The sequence below is a fragment of the Meles meles genome, chromosome 11, assembly GCF_922984935.1.
Source record: "Meles meles chromosome 11, mMelMel3.1 paternal haplotype, whole genome shotgun sequence".
Lineage (NCBI taxonomy): Eukaryota > Metazoa > Chordata > Mammalia > Carnivora > Mustelidae > Meles > Meles meles.
Genome location: NC_060076.1, coordinates 83,044,454 through 83,058,311, shown reverse-complemented (window position 1 = coordinate 83,058,311; position 13,858 = coordinate 83,044,454). Strand labels below are relative to the sequence as shown.

The following is a 13,858-nucleotide window of genomic DNA, read 5'->3' as shown; positions in this document are numbered from 1 at the left end:
AGTGTTATGTGCAACTTTTGCCAATTTATATAGAAAAATAGATTCTTGTTTAAAATTTGAGATCACAATTAAGCAGAAGTGTTTATTTTTTATGCTCATGTATACTTTTTCTTTTGTAAACTACTTTTCTATGTCTATTACCCAGTTATTAGAATTATATAAATTTGTATGAGTTATAAATATATAAAGAAATTATATATGTATTTTCCTATTAGACCAAAAGAAAAACAGTAGAACAAATCAGAAACTAATAAAATTGTTTATTTATGGAGGAGTAAGGGGAATAGAGTAGGAAAAACAGGAATGAAATGGGGGAGAAGAGTAGGGTGAGTGACACATCTCTGATTATACATTTGTGTATAGTTCTGGCACACAGAATCATGTGAATGTTTTACAGCCTTAAAAAAAACAAACATAGATGGGGAGTCAAAAGTGATATAAAAACAGAAACAAATGAACCCAATTGTATTACAATAACATAACCACTCTGAAGGGAAGGATGGAAAAGAAAGAACCTACCTAACTCTAGAAAACAATGTTAATTGAATATCCAAAGGCTAAACACAAAAGAAGTATGTACAGATACTCTACTCCAATAGCAAGGCTGTTTGGAATAGTAGTATAGGTTAGGAGTTTCTAAACTGTGTTATGTGTATTTGTGGATTGAGGAAATGAAGGAAGGAAGGAAGGAAGGATATGAGGTCTAATTTTTAAAGGAATTAAAAATAAGGGCATTTGTAATGAACACTGTGGTATTGGATTGGAAGTATCAGTATGAACTCATTTTTTAAAGTACATATACAGATATAGATACAAGTATACTGATAGATGAAGAAATACATACAGTTGTATACACGTATATCTTGTAGCTCTGAGAGGATCTTGAAGCAGTGGTACTGAGTACAGTGAGAAGATCTTGCACCCAGATCTTCATTTCTAAGTACCATTCTCAGTAAAAGAACCAGGGCCGTTTGGAGAAATGATTCCAAGACTAGAGTGGAGATATTACAAGAGAAATGTTTGTACCAAAACATCTGTGTGAAAAGGTATGGAAGTCATAAAAATGATAGAGTCCATGTAAGTTTTCTATTGCTGCATAACAAATTGCCACAAATTTAGCAGCTTAACACACACACACACACACACACACACACACACACACACAGTTTAGTGTGTTTAGTCCAGTCAGTTTAGCCCAGATCAGAAGTCCCACTTGCCAGGCAAAAGTGCCAAAAAGAGGAAATCAAGGTGCCAGCCAGGCTGTGTTCCTCTCTGAAGGCTCCAGGGAAGAATCCACTCCCACGTGCATTCAAGTTGGCTGAATTCACATCCTTGAGGTTGTAGGACTGAGGTCCCTGTTTCCTTGCTGGCTGGCTGCCAGGGCTCACTCTCAGCCTTGGAGGCTGTTCTCAGGTTGTCACATGGTTCCCTTCATCTTCGAAGTCAGAATTGCTTTTATATTGAATCCCTTTCACATTCTGCACCGACTTCTTCTGTCTCTGAGCTCCCCACCATATTTAAGGGGCTCACGTTATTAAGTCATACCCATATGGATCATTTCATCTTATGATCAACTGGCTTGGGACTTTAATGACATCTGCAGAATTTCTCACAGTAGTATCTTAATCAGTGTTTGATCAAAGGACTGGATGATACACTGTGCTCTGGCAATCTTGGGGCCTACTTTAGAATTCTTTCTACCACAGGGTTGTATCAAAAAGACAAGATACAGCAACCAATAAATAGAAATTGCTAGAACACTGCCATTTATGTCTGTGGACTCCAGGTAATTGCTAAAATTCTTTAAAAGTAGTCTTAACATATGCCTCAGTTTCAGGTATTGTCAGAGATCACTAACAGTCTATCTACCTGTGTATCAGCAAGATGGCAAAAATGTGCATTTTCAAGTACTATAAGGAAGAGATATATATACTTAGTGCCCACTATGGGTTCTGTATAACCATCACGTCATTGAATCTCCACTTTGTTCCTCTGAGGTGGTTATTAGTGTCCCCACTCTCTGAAGAGGATGCCAAGTTTCAAACTGTTCAGTGCAAATCACCGCATTGCACAGGTGGCACAATTTTCATCCATTAACCTTGTAAATGCAAAAGTGCATTGCCAATGTTAACTAGTATTCACAATAAATAACATGTTAGAAAAAGAGGAAGGGCACAAGAACCAATTCAGAGGCCCTCCTAAATGGCTAGATCTGTTGAGATAATTCATATAATAAAATATATGCCTGTTAATCTATACTGCTATAAATCACTAAATAAAAAATGGGGGTGAAAGGAAAGGTGATGCTTTACAGAATTCCAATTAACAGATGTAGGACGGATAATGGAAATAGCAAGTTACCATTTGACATATGCCAGAGCAATAAATATTTCATGTAAGAATCATCAACATATCCTAAAATTCATGGACAGAATATGATGAGAAATGGGATATTTACATAGTCTCAGAGTGTCTTCCAGAGGATAATTATTATGTAGGAGAAAAAATTAACTTTATAATAGAGAAACCTGGCCAACATCACGTTAACCAAGTTATCAATTTATAGTCACCAGTGACAAGACAAGTTGATATCCAGTGCCTTCTGGGGTGATGCATTGAGGACACATCGCTTCTACAGAGTTCTCACCAAAGTTGTGTAATTCTGAGAAACATTAGACAAACCAAAATCCAGGGCTACCCTATGAAATAACTGATCAGTACTCTGCAAGAAGTACTAAGGTCATGAAAGGCAAATAAATTCTGAGGAACTGATTTAAAGGAGATCGAGGAGATACTACAACTAAAAAATAAATTGTGACCCTGGATTGACTCTTGGGCCAGAAAAAGGAGGTTAGTGAACAGTGGTAAAATCTGAAAAGTCTAGTATTTGTATATTTTTTGACATATCCCCTAAGACTTGCCTGAAGTCACTCTTTCCATGTCCTCATAATAGCATTATAGAAATATATGAACATTAATATTCTCATTTCCATAACTATACTGTGCTAATGGAAGATGCTATATTAGGGAATCTGGATGAAGTGTATACAACTTTAAAAAAATTCTTTTAAGTTTCCACCTTAATTTATCCACCAAATAATTTTGCTGAGTTATCTTGAGGTTTACTTACCAACAATTTTTTCTAAAAGGATGGAATTATATCAAATCACTATCTCTGTGTCTATATATATACACACACACACACACACAAACATGTATACATCTTTACATATTCATATTCTACATATTAAACTTATTTAAATGTTTACATTAAACTATATACACATCTATATAAAAATGTTCAGCCTTCAACATATTGATAGCAAATATTTTCCCTGAATCTTTACCTTACAGTTTTGTATGCTATTTGACACATTATGCTCAAAAAATTGAGTTTTGTTTTGTTTTTTCAAGTAAGCTTTAATACTGATGGTGGGGCTTGAACTCAGAACCCTGAGATCAAGAGTTGCATAGCTCTAACTGAGCCAGCCAGGAACCCATCTCAGCTACTCTTTGAGTCTCCCATTCACTCACCAGCAATGTAGCATCCTATGAAATTTCCCATTAAATGACCACTTCCTATAGTTCAATAGGTAGATAGGTAGATGTCTTAGTTTTTACATTATTGTTTCCAGTGTTTTACTATTTCCAATGTTTTACTATTTGATTTCTGTGATACATTTTTCGTATGCACATCTTTGGTAAAATGCCTAGTTTTGTGATATGTTCCTAGAAAACGGTTGCCATTACCTTCCCATCAATACAGAATAACACTCATTAATTTGCTCATGCAATTTTTATTGACTATCTACTATGTGACAGGCACTGTACTAGTCAGTAGTGAACAAAAATGGACCCCTTCCTACCCTCAGGTCAAACAGAAGGGGGAAGAAGGTTTACTGTTTTTTCTTTCCACAGCAATTTAACTGCTTCCCCCCCTTGCTTGCCATCCTTGATATTTCAATTCCAATTTCTATCCTGAAATTTCTTAAAGTGTAAGTATAACTTACTTAACTTAAAGTGTAAGTATAACTACAAAAAGCACGTTTATTCTATTTTTTTTAACCTACAATAAGGTTATTATGAGAATTACACAAGATGCAGGTAAAGTACTTGGTACACTGCTTGACAATCAACATAGCCTCTCTGAGGTAGATACTATTTATTGTTTCTCATATTACAGTTAAGGAACCTGGGGCTCAAAGATGAAAAATAACTTGCTTAATGTTACATAGGTAGAAAGTGGCAGTACAAACCTTTGAATCATGTCTGACACCAAAGCCTTAATTCTTAACCACAGTACATGTCTTCTGTTCTAGAATATTCTCATTAATGTCAACCCATACTTAAATCCTACAGGTATATACACAACATTGTTTCCCCCCCCCCATTGGCATTTGTCACCCCTTCTCAATTTTGGATCTACTGTCATTAATAACAAAACGTATACGGGGATAAGCTACTCAATTACAAATCCAACATTCTAGACGTAGTACAAGTTAATTAACTTAATCATTGATATTCGACTCAAACACAAACTGCTTACTTTATTTTTTTAACAATAACACAATAACTTACTTGTAACAAAGCCAATGAAAGAACAAAATAAAAACAAAGCTAATTAAGAGGAGTTGCTTCATCTCAAATTAGTTATCTCCTTTAAACAGGAAAAACTACCATTAGACTAGTGGTTCTCAAAGTTGTCAACACATTAGGACTGGGGAAAAGGAGGACTGGTGTTTTTAAAAACAGCTATACCTAAGGCCCATCTCAATTACATGGGAATCTCTCCAGTGGGGCTCAGGCAAGGATTTCTTTCTTTTTTTTTTTTTTTTAAAGATTTTTTTTTTTTTTTTTTTTATTTGGCAGAGAGAGATCACAAGTTGGCAGAGAGGCAGGCAGAGAGAGAGAGAGAGAGAGAGAGAGAGGGAAGCAGGCTCCCTGCTGAGCAGAGAGCCCGATGTGGGACTCGATCCCAGGACCCTGAGATCATGACCTGAGCCGAAGGCAGCGGCTTAACCCACTGAGCCACCCAGGCACCCTCAGGCAAGGATTTCTGAAGTGTTTTCTGTGTTGAGAACACGTCTAAAGTAATAAGCAATAAAAACCATGCCCTCAAAACAATTCAAAATCAAGAAATTAAAAAATACAACTAAATTTCTTTCTTCTTACCTAGGACAAGGGCAGGGGGAAACACCTATTCGCTCCTCACTGTTCTTTAACCATTTATGATTCCCCAAAGTAGAGTTAAACAAGTATCAAACACTGGAAGCTATGCAAACATGCTACCCAAATGGAAATTTTTACTACTTTACACTTAGAAAGTTCTTTTAAAACTATACCACCTTTAAGAATCCCCCACATTTTAAGTTTGCATAGATGTTTAAGTTGGCTATCTGTTCAACTAAGAAGAGGCAATACAATGTACTAGAAAGCATTTTATTAATAAGAGTTATTATAAAACAAAATTCATTTCATGTACCACAAATTAACTTTCTGGTACAGAGAAGAGGAATTATTTGTGTTCTCCACCTACTTTGAAAACTGTCAGAATTCCTTTTTATAAGATCAGTATGTTCAAATTTCAAGTCTAAACATAAATTTTTCTTTAAGAGTACATATATAAAATACTTCCCCTGTAACTGTACTATATCCTTAACAAACCCCCTTGGGAGTTTCAGTAGTGACTGTAGGTATTTATTTTTCAAACAACTTTTCCTCATTTCTCAGGTTTGGGAATGGTATCACATCAAGTATGGAAAATAACTTTTCTCCTTAAGAATACGTGAATGCGTTTAACAGATGTCTCCTCAAATTCAGAAAAACCCGTTCTTCAACTCCTTCTGTCAGGACTCCATGTCAATCTCAACCACTTCATTCTTGCCTGGAAGCGTTGCTTCTGGCAGGTTATCTTCAATTACATCTTCAATGTCTGCCAGATCGATAGGCGGTAAAGGATTCCTCCAATACTGGAAGGAGTTATACTGCCAAAATTCTTCATTGAGCTTTAGGAAAAAAAGAAAGATGAAAGTATATCAACAGTTTATAGAAAGTTACTTTTTTTTTTAAGGCAAAACATTTTCTTGTTTTAAAAGCAAACTCACTTTTGAGATTTTGTGGTCTTTTCGTGGAGATGCAACATGGGGGGTTGGGGGATAGGAGAAGAATAAATGAAACAAGATGGGATTGGGAGGGAGACAAACCATAAATGACTCTTAATCTCACAAAACTGGGGGTTGCTGGGGGGAGGTGGGGTTGGGAGAGGGGGAGGGGGTTATGGACACTGGGGAGGGTGTGTGTTATCGTGAGTGCTGTGAAGTGTGTAAACCTGATGATTCACAGACCTGTACCCCTGGGGATAAAAATACATTATATGTTTATAAAAAAAAAAAAGAAAGGATGAATACCCAACTTTTGTAGCAACATGGACGGGACTGGAAAGTGTTTATGCTGAGTGAAATAAGTCAAGCAGAGAGAGTCAAGTATCATATGGTTTCACTTATTTGTGGAGCCTAACAAATGACATGGAGGACATTGGGAGATGGAGAGGAGAAGGAAGTTGAGGGAAATTGGAAGGGGAGGTGAACCATAAGAGACTATGGACTCTGAAAAACAACCTGAGGGTTTTGAAGGGGCGGGGGTGGGAGGTTAGGGGAACCAGGTGGTGGGTAATAGGGAGGGCACCAGGTGGTGGGTAATAGGGAGGGCACGTATTGCATGGAGCACTGGGTGTTGTGCAAAAACAATGAATACTGTTACGCTGAAAAAATAAATAAATAAATTTTTAAAAAAAGAAAAAAAAAGATTTTGTGGTCTTTTATTTTGCATCTTCAACAAAGACACCTTTAAATTCTGCCTAATCAAAGTGCTTCATGGACTCAGTCAAATCTATGCATTTTCATATTCATGGATTTGTGAAAATATTTTGTTAGTAGTTTATTTTAAAAGAATTTCTTCCAAGAGCTTCTCTTCTTGATAATTTTCTTCTATTTTTCAACCAAAGAAAACACTGGAAAATGGGTCTTTTTAAAAAAAAAAATTTTTTTTTAACCTTTCAGTGAGGAAAACAATTTATTTAAGAAATACACACATACCTTATAACTTATTTTTGGTCTTTCCCCTGAGGTTTGGTATTTAATTTAAGGGGCTGACTTCATATAAGATAAAGTATTTTGACACCTTGGCAAAAAACTTAGGCTATAAACATGCTAAATAGCAAGAAAATCTTAAACTGATTATTTCATTAAAGATATAAGATTTGGTACACGGCAAGACTTTTAAATCAGTATACTAACACTGATAAATGCAAGTGAGTACAGGCCCTTTTAAAATTCAAGATTCCTCTGAATGGCTATAATATCGTTTCAAGGTATTATGCAGTGAAGCTGATGTTCCAATGAAGTTCAAAACTGGCAAAGAATTTCAAAAGCAACCCCAAAATACTTTGTGCAAGGAAGCAGCACTGGAATTATATACAGGATTCCAAGGGGACCAGTTTGAACGTTAACACCCTACCCAGATAAATATATACCTATACTACTCGGTTGTGTTTTCACTTTAGGCTCATACTTGCTGACACACCACTATCCAACAGAAATAATGAAAGCCATGTATGTAATTTTAAGAAGTAAAAAAGAGATGGAATTATTCTTAACAATATTTTATTTGACCTGATATATCCAAAATTGATATTATCATTTCAATAAGCAGTCAATATTTTTAAAAATTAATGAGATATTGTCATACTAAGTTTTCACAATCTGGCAAATATTTTACACTTTCAGTACTATTCAGACTGGCCACATTTCAATGCTCAATAGCCACATGTCGCCAGTCACTTTACTGAACTGCACAAGCCTAATTAGGAAATCTCAGTAGGAAATACACTAAGTGCCTTAGAGAATTAAGAGTGTCTTTGGAATTTCTTTATAACGGGATTAAAAAAATGTAATAATCCAAATGATGCCCCCCTCCAAATTAATTTTGATAAGCAAACAGGGTTAAAAACAAGGGTCAAGATCCCCACCTTTGGGGGAAAATCTACTGTTCAAATTACCTACTTTAAACATGAGCCCAGAAAAGATCATTTAATGACATCAGTGTAACCTAGTAGCTAAGAGCACAAACTTTGCCACCAGATAGACCTGGGTTTGCATGATAACTCCACCACCAACTAACTCTGACCTTGATCTAAGTCTGTTTCCTCACTGGTAAAACGCAGGGCTCTTTAAAAAAAAAATAGTAATAATTATTAATTAATTAATTAATTAATTAATATTTATGGATGGGGGGATGCAGGAGAAGGAGAGAGAGAATCTAAAGCAGGCTTCGTGCCCAGCACAGAACCCAGCTTGGGCCTTGATCTTACAACTCTGAGCCAAAATCAAGAGTTTGATGCTTAACCAACTGAGCCACCTAGTGCCTCCAGGGCTCTTTCAAATTCAGGATTAGTACTGTAACTGCTCAATACTGCTAGATACTATATCCCAAGAAACCTATGAATCATTCATTATTTTCTTCTTAGGATTAGAAAAAAAACATTTCTGCTTACTTTCCATTAAAAATAGCTAAGCTAACAGGGCCAGCACAGAGTAATGAATCTGTATAAAGTGACACCATCAAGAGAAAACACATAAATATTTAATTAAGTAATACCTGGTTTTAGTTCAGTTCTCTGGTTAAAAACACCAAAACAAAACAGAAACAGAAAAAAGGCAACAACAACAAAAAACCATCTGAGACAACTCAAAAAACATTCTGAGGTTCTAGGACAGAAAAAAGGTATCATTATTCTGCCTTAACTGAATCCTCAATGTAGAAAGGACATACTTGAGAAACTTTTCCTAAATGAGATCCCAAGGGTGACGGTAGGGACTATTCTGAGTGCCAGGAACCAGGGAGAGACATTTACTGCATGAACTGAAAACCCTTTTTTAGCTTCTCCATGTTTTCATCATACCCTGTATCTTGGTAATTCACTGCAAATCTCTTAAAACCAAAAACCTCCATCTTTGGAGGCAGCAAAGAAGGGAGCTGGAGAAAACATGTTCCTCTCTTAAATTTGCAGAAGACAAGAAGCTAATGAACAAAATCAACGAAAACAAGAAATGTAAGGATTCCTGGACTTTTGCCAAAAGAAAAACGAAGAGGGACTGTCTTCGTGAAGAAGGTATGCCTATGGCCAAGCTTAGTCCTTGCCATGGGCCTACAGTGAGTAGGAAGCAGAGATCTGCCAAATGCAGTCACTGCTGTGAAAGATATCGGTGTGTCTGAAAGATTCTAAGGTTTCTCTGTCAGTCCGCTAAAAAAATTCTCCTTCCTTGCCTACCTACAATTTCCATATTTTCCTCTTATCAATCTGTGGCATACTGCTGTCAGCATGTTCTGGTAGAAAAGACAAGCCTATTTATGGGTGGGGTACCAAAATGATCTGAAGAAGTTTTCAAAGTGCACAGTAGTTATCTCCATATCAAATAGGACTGGATGACTATCATTCTGGTTTTTTTTTTAAGGTTTGCCATTGGCAACACACAAATATAACTGTAAATTCTAATTATTCTGTTTTCAAAACATAAGGGCTATCATTTGGTTTTAAGTAAGCAGATTTTGAACATCTAAAAGCAATCCGAAGTCTTAAAAAACCCCTCATGTTTTCTAAATTCCAAGACAACTGGGGGTGGAAATATTTACAATTTAGAATTTCATCCAGAAATGCTCATCGTTTACTGTCCAAAGGTAATTTCTCACAACCACAGAAAAAGCTCTTTCCTAACTATCAAATTCTTTTTATTGGGTTTTTCTCCAAGAAGTCCTGCCAAAGGAACCTTAATTCACTTTTTGTCTAGCAAGGCATTTGGTAAATTCTGCGTAAGATACTTAAAACAATGGAAAAATGTGAGCTGGATCCCACGATGTCGTGCTTGAGGAGTTTAGTGAACTGGGCCCTACATTTGGTCTTTCTATTCCCAAAGCTTCTGGTAAGTCAACCCAGAACTGCCAAAAACCAGCTTTAATTCCTAAGTCTAGACCAAACCTGTCCAATAAATAGACTAATGCCAGCCACAAACATACTTTAAAATTTTCCTAGTGGCCACACTGAAAAAGTACAACAGGTAAATTTTCATACATTTTACTCGACCCAGTATCTCCAAGTTCTTTCAAAGGGTAATCAATATAAAAATTTTTGAGATCTTTGAACTCTAGAGTGTATTTTACACTTAAAGCACACCTCCCTTTGGACTAGTCACATCTCAAGTTTTCAGTTGTCCCACAGTTAGCGGAGGCCATATTGAAGAGCGCAGATCTAGACAAATCAGATCTCAGGTGCAGAGATGCGGCAGGCCCGTTCCCCCCAAAAGAGTAATCTTAAACTTTTAACACTCTTATATATGATCCTAGTATAGGCGCTTTACTTTAGGGTCGAAATTAATTTTCAACAATAATCCTTTTTCACAGGATCCGATCTAACACTTTGAGTTATTAAAAACGCCTTTTCCCAAAACAGGGGGCGGAGTTGGGGGGGGTCCCTCCTCTCTACCAAAGTGCTTACCATGCCTACAGGCCGTCCAACTGATGGCCACCACATTGGTCACTCTCTTTAGAAAGAAATCTACCACGAATTGTAGAAGGAATCACCGTTAAGCCAAGGAAGGTGCGCTGCACCTTTCTCCACTTGTCGTTGAGCAGACCTATCGCGGTTCCCGGTTAAGTCTCCAGAAAGCTCAAGTCTGTCGTGACCCACACTCCCGCTTTCCTCTTATACAGGAGAGGCACGGCCGGTGCAAGCCCACGTCTACCTCACCCCCTCATTTACCCAGGTGTTTTCGGCCCACAGGACTCTCCCCAAACCTGCCAAGCATGAGGTCAAGGCTCTGGGCCCTTCCTGTGCAGCCCGGGAGTCCGAGTCCTTCCTGCAGCAGGGACCCCGGCTTTTCGCCTTCTGGGACTACTTGAAGAACACGAGTCAAGATGTGTTCCCTCCCGGGGCGCGCAGGGGCTGCGTTAAGGGTGACCCCCGTCCCCTCAAGCCGCCCGCCCTCTGGAGAGGTCAACCAGCCCCCGGCCCCTACCTGGCGCGGTGCTGCCCCCCAGTCTCCCGGCCGGGGCTCTGTGCGCCCCGCCCCGTCGTCGCCACCGCCCCTCGGGGGCCGGGCGCCCCGGGGCTCCTCCCCTGGCCCGCGGGGCCGCACCGGAGGCTGATGCAGCGGAGGCTCGCCAGTCTCCAGGCCTCGGCCCTCACGCTGCACGCCGCCCGGAACGCTGCTGTCCCGGCCGTCGCGGCGCTTGCTGGGCGAAGCTGAAGGCTCAGTCATAGCCCCCGCGTCGATTTTGCGCTTTCGGGGCAGCTCCGGGACACCGACGAGCTGCCCGGGATGGGAGGCCCCCGGCGGCGGGATCCAGAGCGGCGGCGGCGGCGGCTCCTCGGGAAAGTCGCAGAGCAGGAGCCGCTTCCAAGGCACGTGGAACGTCAGCGGCTCGGCCGCACGCCGCTTGGCCATGGGCCCCGGAGCCTCGGGCGGAGCCCGCCAGGCGCGGGAGGCCGAGCGCGGATAACAGCGGGCGGAGGGCGGGGCGCGCGAGGGAGGGCGAGGACCAGCCCAGGGCCAGGGGGCGCGGGGCAGGTGGGGCGGGCGGAGGGGGCGGGGCGGCTGGGCCCTGCACAGCCCCGCGCGCTGCCCTCCCTGCACTCGAAGTACGGCCGGACGTTGGGGAGCTACCGCGAAGCGGCGGAGATTCGAACCTGCGCACAAGTGTGCGCGCGCGTACTCGCGCCTGCCAGGCGGAGCCGCTGGTTGGTGGAGACTGGCGGGGCGCGCTTCCGAACGCCCCCGCGGCCGGAAGTGCGCGCCCCGGGGGGAGGCGGGAAGGCGGCTGCCGCTTTATTAAAGGCCCAGTGGCTTGGTTCCCCGGAGGGTGTGACCTTGTTTCCCCACGGGCGGGGAGGGGCTATGCAAATCTCGAGCTTGGGGAAGCCGTGCAGGTTTAAGACCTTCAGGATGTATTTGTTAATATTCCCTTGGAGTCAGTGGCCTCAGGGACGCTTGCAGGAGGTTGAAATCACCTCCAGGAGGTACAGACTCTCAGCAAACTAGTGCTGAGAGGCACTGCCGCCACAGTAAATGATCTTTCAGGCGGACTGCTCTACAGGGGTGGGGACTGAGGGCAGTCGCTAAAGCCAGCACGCCAAAACCAAGCAAAACTACATCCAGCCACGGGTATGTTTTGCAGTGACTGTCGTGGATTGGCACCACATTCTTCGAAGATCTTTTGAATAAAAATTCACTGATGAAGTTGCAGAGGACATGTGCAAAATAGCTCATCCCAGAGCCAAGCCTTTCCTTTTCCCACTGAAACCTAAACTCGTTTGGCTCTTAAATTACGTGGGAAGCACACAGAGTTCCTTCTTACTGGGTGCGATGATCTGAAGTGAGATCCCAAGACCTTCTTTACAGCTGAATTTGTCGTCAAGCGAAGTGAGGGGGGTGAGAGCCGTGAATTTACTATAGCTTGTATTTTGATGGTTGGTAAAGATACAACCAAGTAAACAAAAATGAGGAAGAGAGCTACATGATCTTGTAGAGATAGTGCAAGGAAGATAACTATTCCAACTGGTAAGTACTTAACCTATATTATTTACCCCATGCCAAGGTTGTGAGAACATAGGCAACAACTTACTTAATAGGCACAGAAATATAGTCTGCTCGATCTTTCCATTTCTTCTTCTTCGAAATTAATTGTTACCTATCAGTCTCAAAGAGCAGATCACACAGATCAGATACGAAAGGCCTTACCTTTATTTGAAAGGTTTTGAGGTGTCCTCCCCCCAAATGATAAAAGTCGGAGTTAGCTAATAGAGGTTCACTCCTTTGTGGTCCTCACCACGGACTCTGTGTTTTTCTAAACTGTGAAATAGGGGCGCTTGGGTAGCTCTGTGGGTTAAAGCCTCTGCCTTCAGCTCAGGTCATGATCCCAGGGTCCTGAAATCGAGTCCCAAATCAGGCTCTCTGTTCAGTGGGGAGCCTGCTTCCCTTCCTCTCTCTCTGCCTGCCTCTCTGCCTACTTGTGATCTCTGCCTGTCAAATAAATAAATAAAATCTTTTTAAAAAGATAAACTGTGAAATACATCATATGTACAAAAGATAGTATAAAACACAGAGAAATGATAGTAAGATGCCCAGCACCTAGTTTTACATATGGAATATTACTTGGGCCAGAACGTGACAAGGTCTTTCTATACTTCTCCTACTGGTGCCTTTCTCCCTTTCCTCTCCACTCTAGGTAATTGCTGTTTTGAATTTTGAATTAACCATCCCTTTGCTTTACTTTGTAATTTTCTCATTTGTGCTTGTGCTCCTAAATAACATTTTTGGTGTTGCTGGGTTTGTTTGTTTTTTAACACTTTATGGAGCCCTAATTGACATAAAATAAAATGCATGTATTTAAAGTGTGTACTTTCTGGAATTTTGACATAAATTCCTGTGAAACCATAGCCGCAATTAAGATAATACACATCTCCATCACCCCCAAAAGTTTCCATTTGCCCTTTTGTGATTGCTCTCTCCTCCCCTGGTTCCTTCCAGGGGAATGTAACCACTGCTTTACTTTCTGTCATTATAGATTAATTTGCATTTTCTAGAGTTTTATATAAATGGAATCACAGTGTATACTTATTTGGCTTCTTCACAATTATTTTGAGATTCATTCATGTTATCACACGTTCATTCCTTTTTATTACTCAGTACTTCTGAGAGTGGCTGTATCCCAATTTGTTTCTCCATTCACCTGTTAATGGACATGTAGGTTGCTTCCAGTTTGGGGCTATACAGATCAAGCTGCTGAGAACATTTGTGTGTAAGGC

General features: G+C 40.5%; 1 protein-coding gene across 1 annotated transcript; it reads right to left on the bottom strand.

Moving 5' to 3' along the window:
- Positions 1–240: 240 nt before the first annotated feature.
- C11H9orf40 (chromosome 11 C9orf40 homolog) lies at positions 241–11,868 on the bottom strand. Its single transcript, XM_046022211.1, has 2 exons — positions 11,070–11,868; positions 241–6,005 (listed from the first exon to the last, which is right to left on the bottom strand). Exons 1-2 carry the CDS (start codon positions 11,496–11,498, stop codon positions 5,847–5,849), a joined length of 588 nt encoding a protein of 195 aa, XP_045878167.1. The 5' UTR covers positions 11,499–11,868; the 3' UTR covers positions 241–5,846.
- Positions 11,869–13,858: the final 1,990 nt, after the last annotated feature.

What these genes read in the sequence shown, in the direction of transcription:
- C11H9orf40 (XM_046022211.1), bottom strand. Translation starts at nt 11,498, where the DNA reads ATGGCCAAGCGGCGTGCGGCCGAGCCGCTGACGTTCCACGTGCCTTGG. An exon ending in GGGGGGCAGCACCGCGCCAG is followed by an intron (nt 6,006 to 11,069) that starts GTAGGGGCCGGG and finishes TTTTTCCTAAAG; the next exon opens with CTCAATGAAGAATTTTGGCA.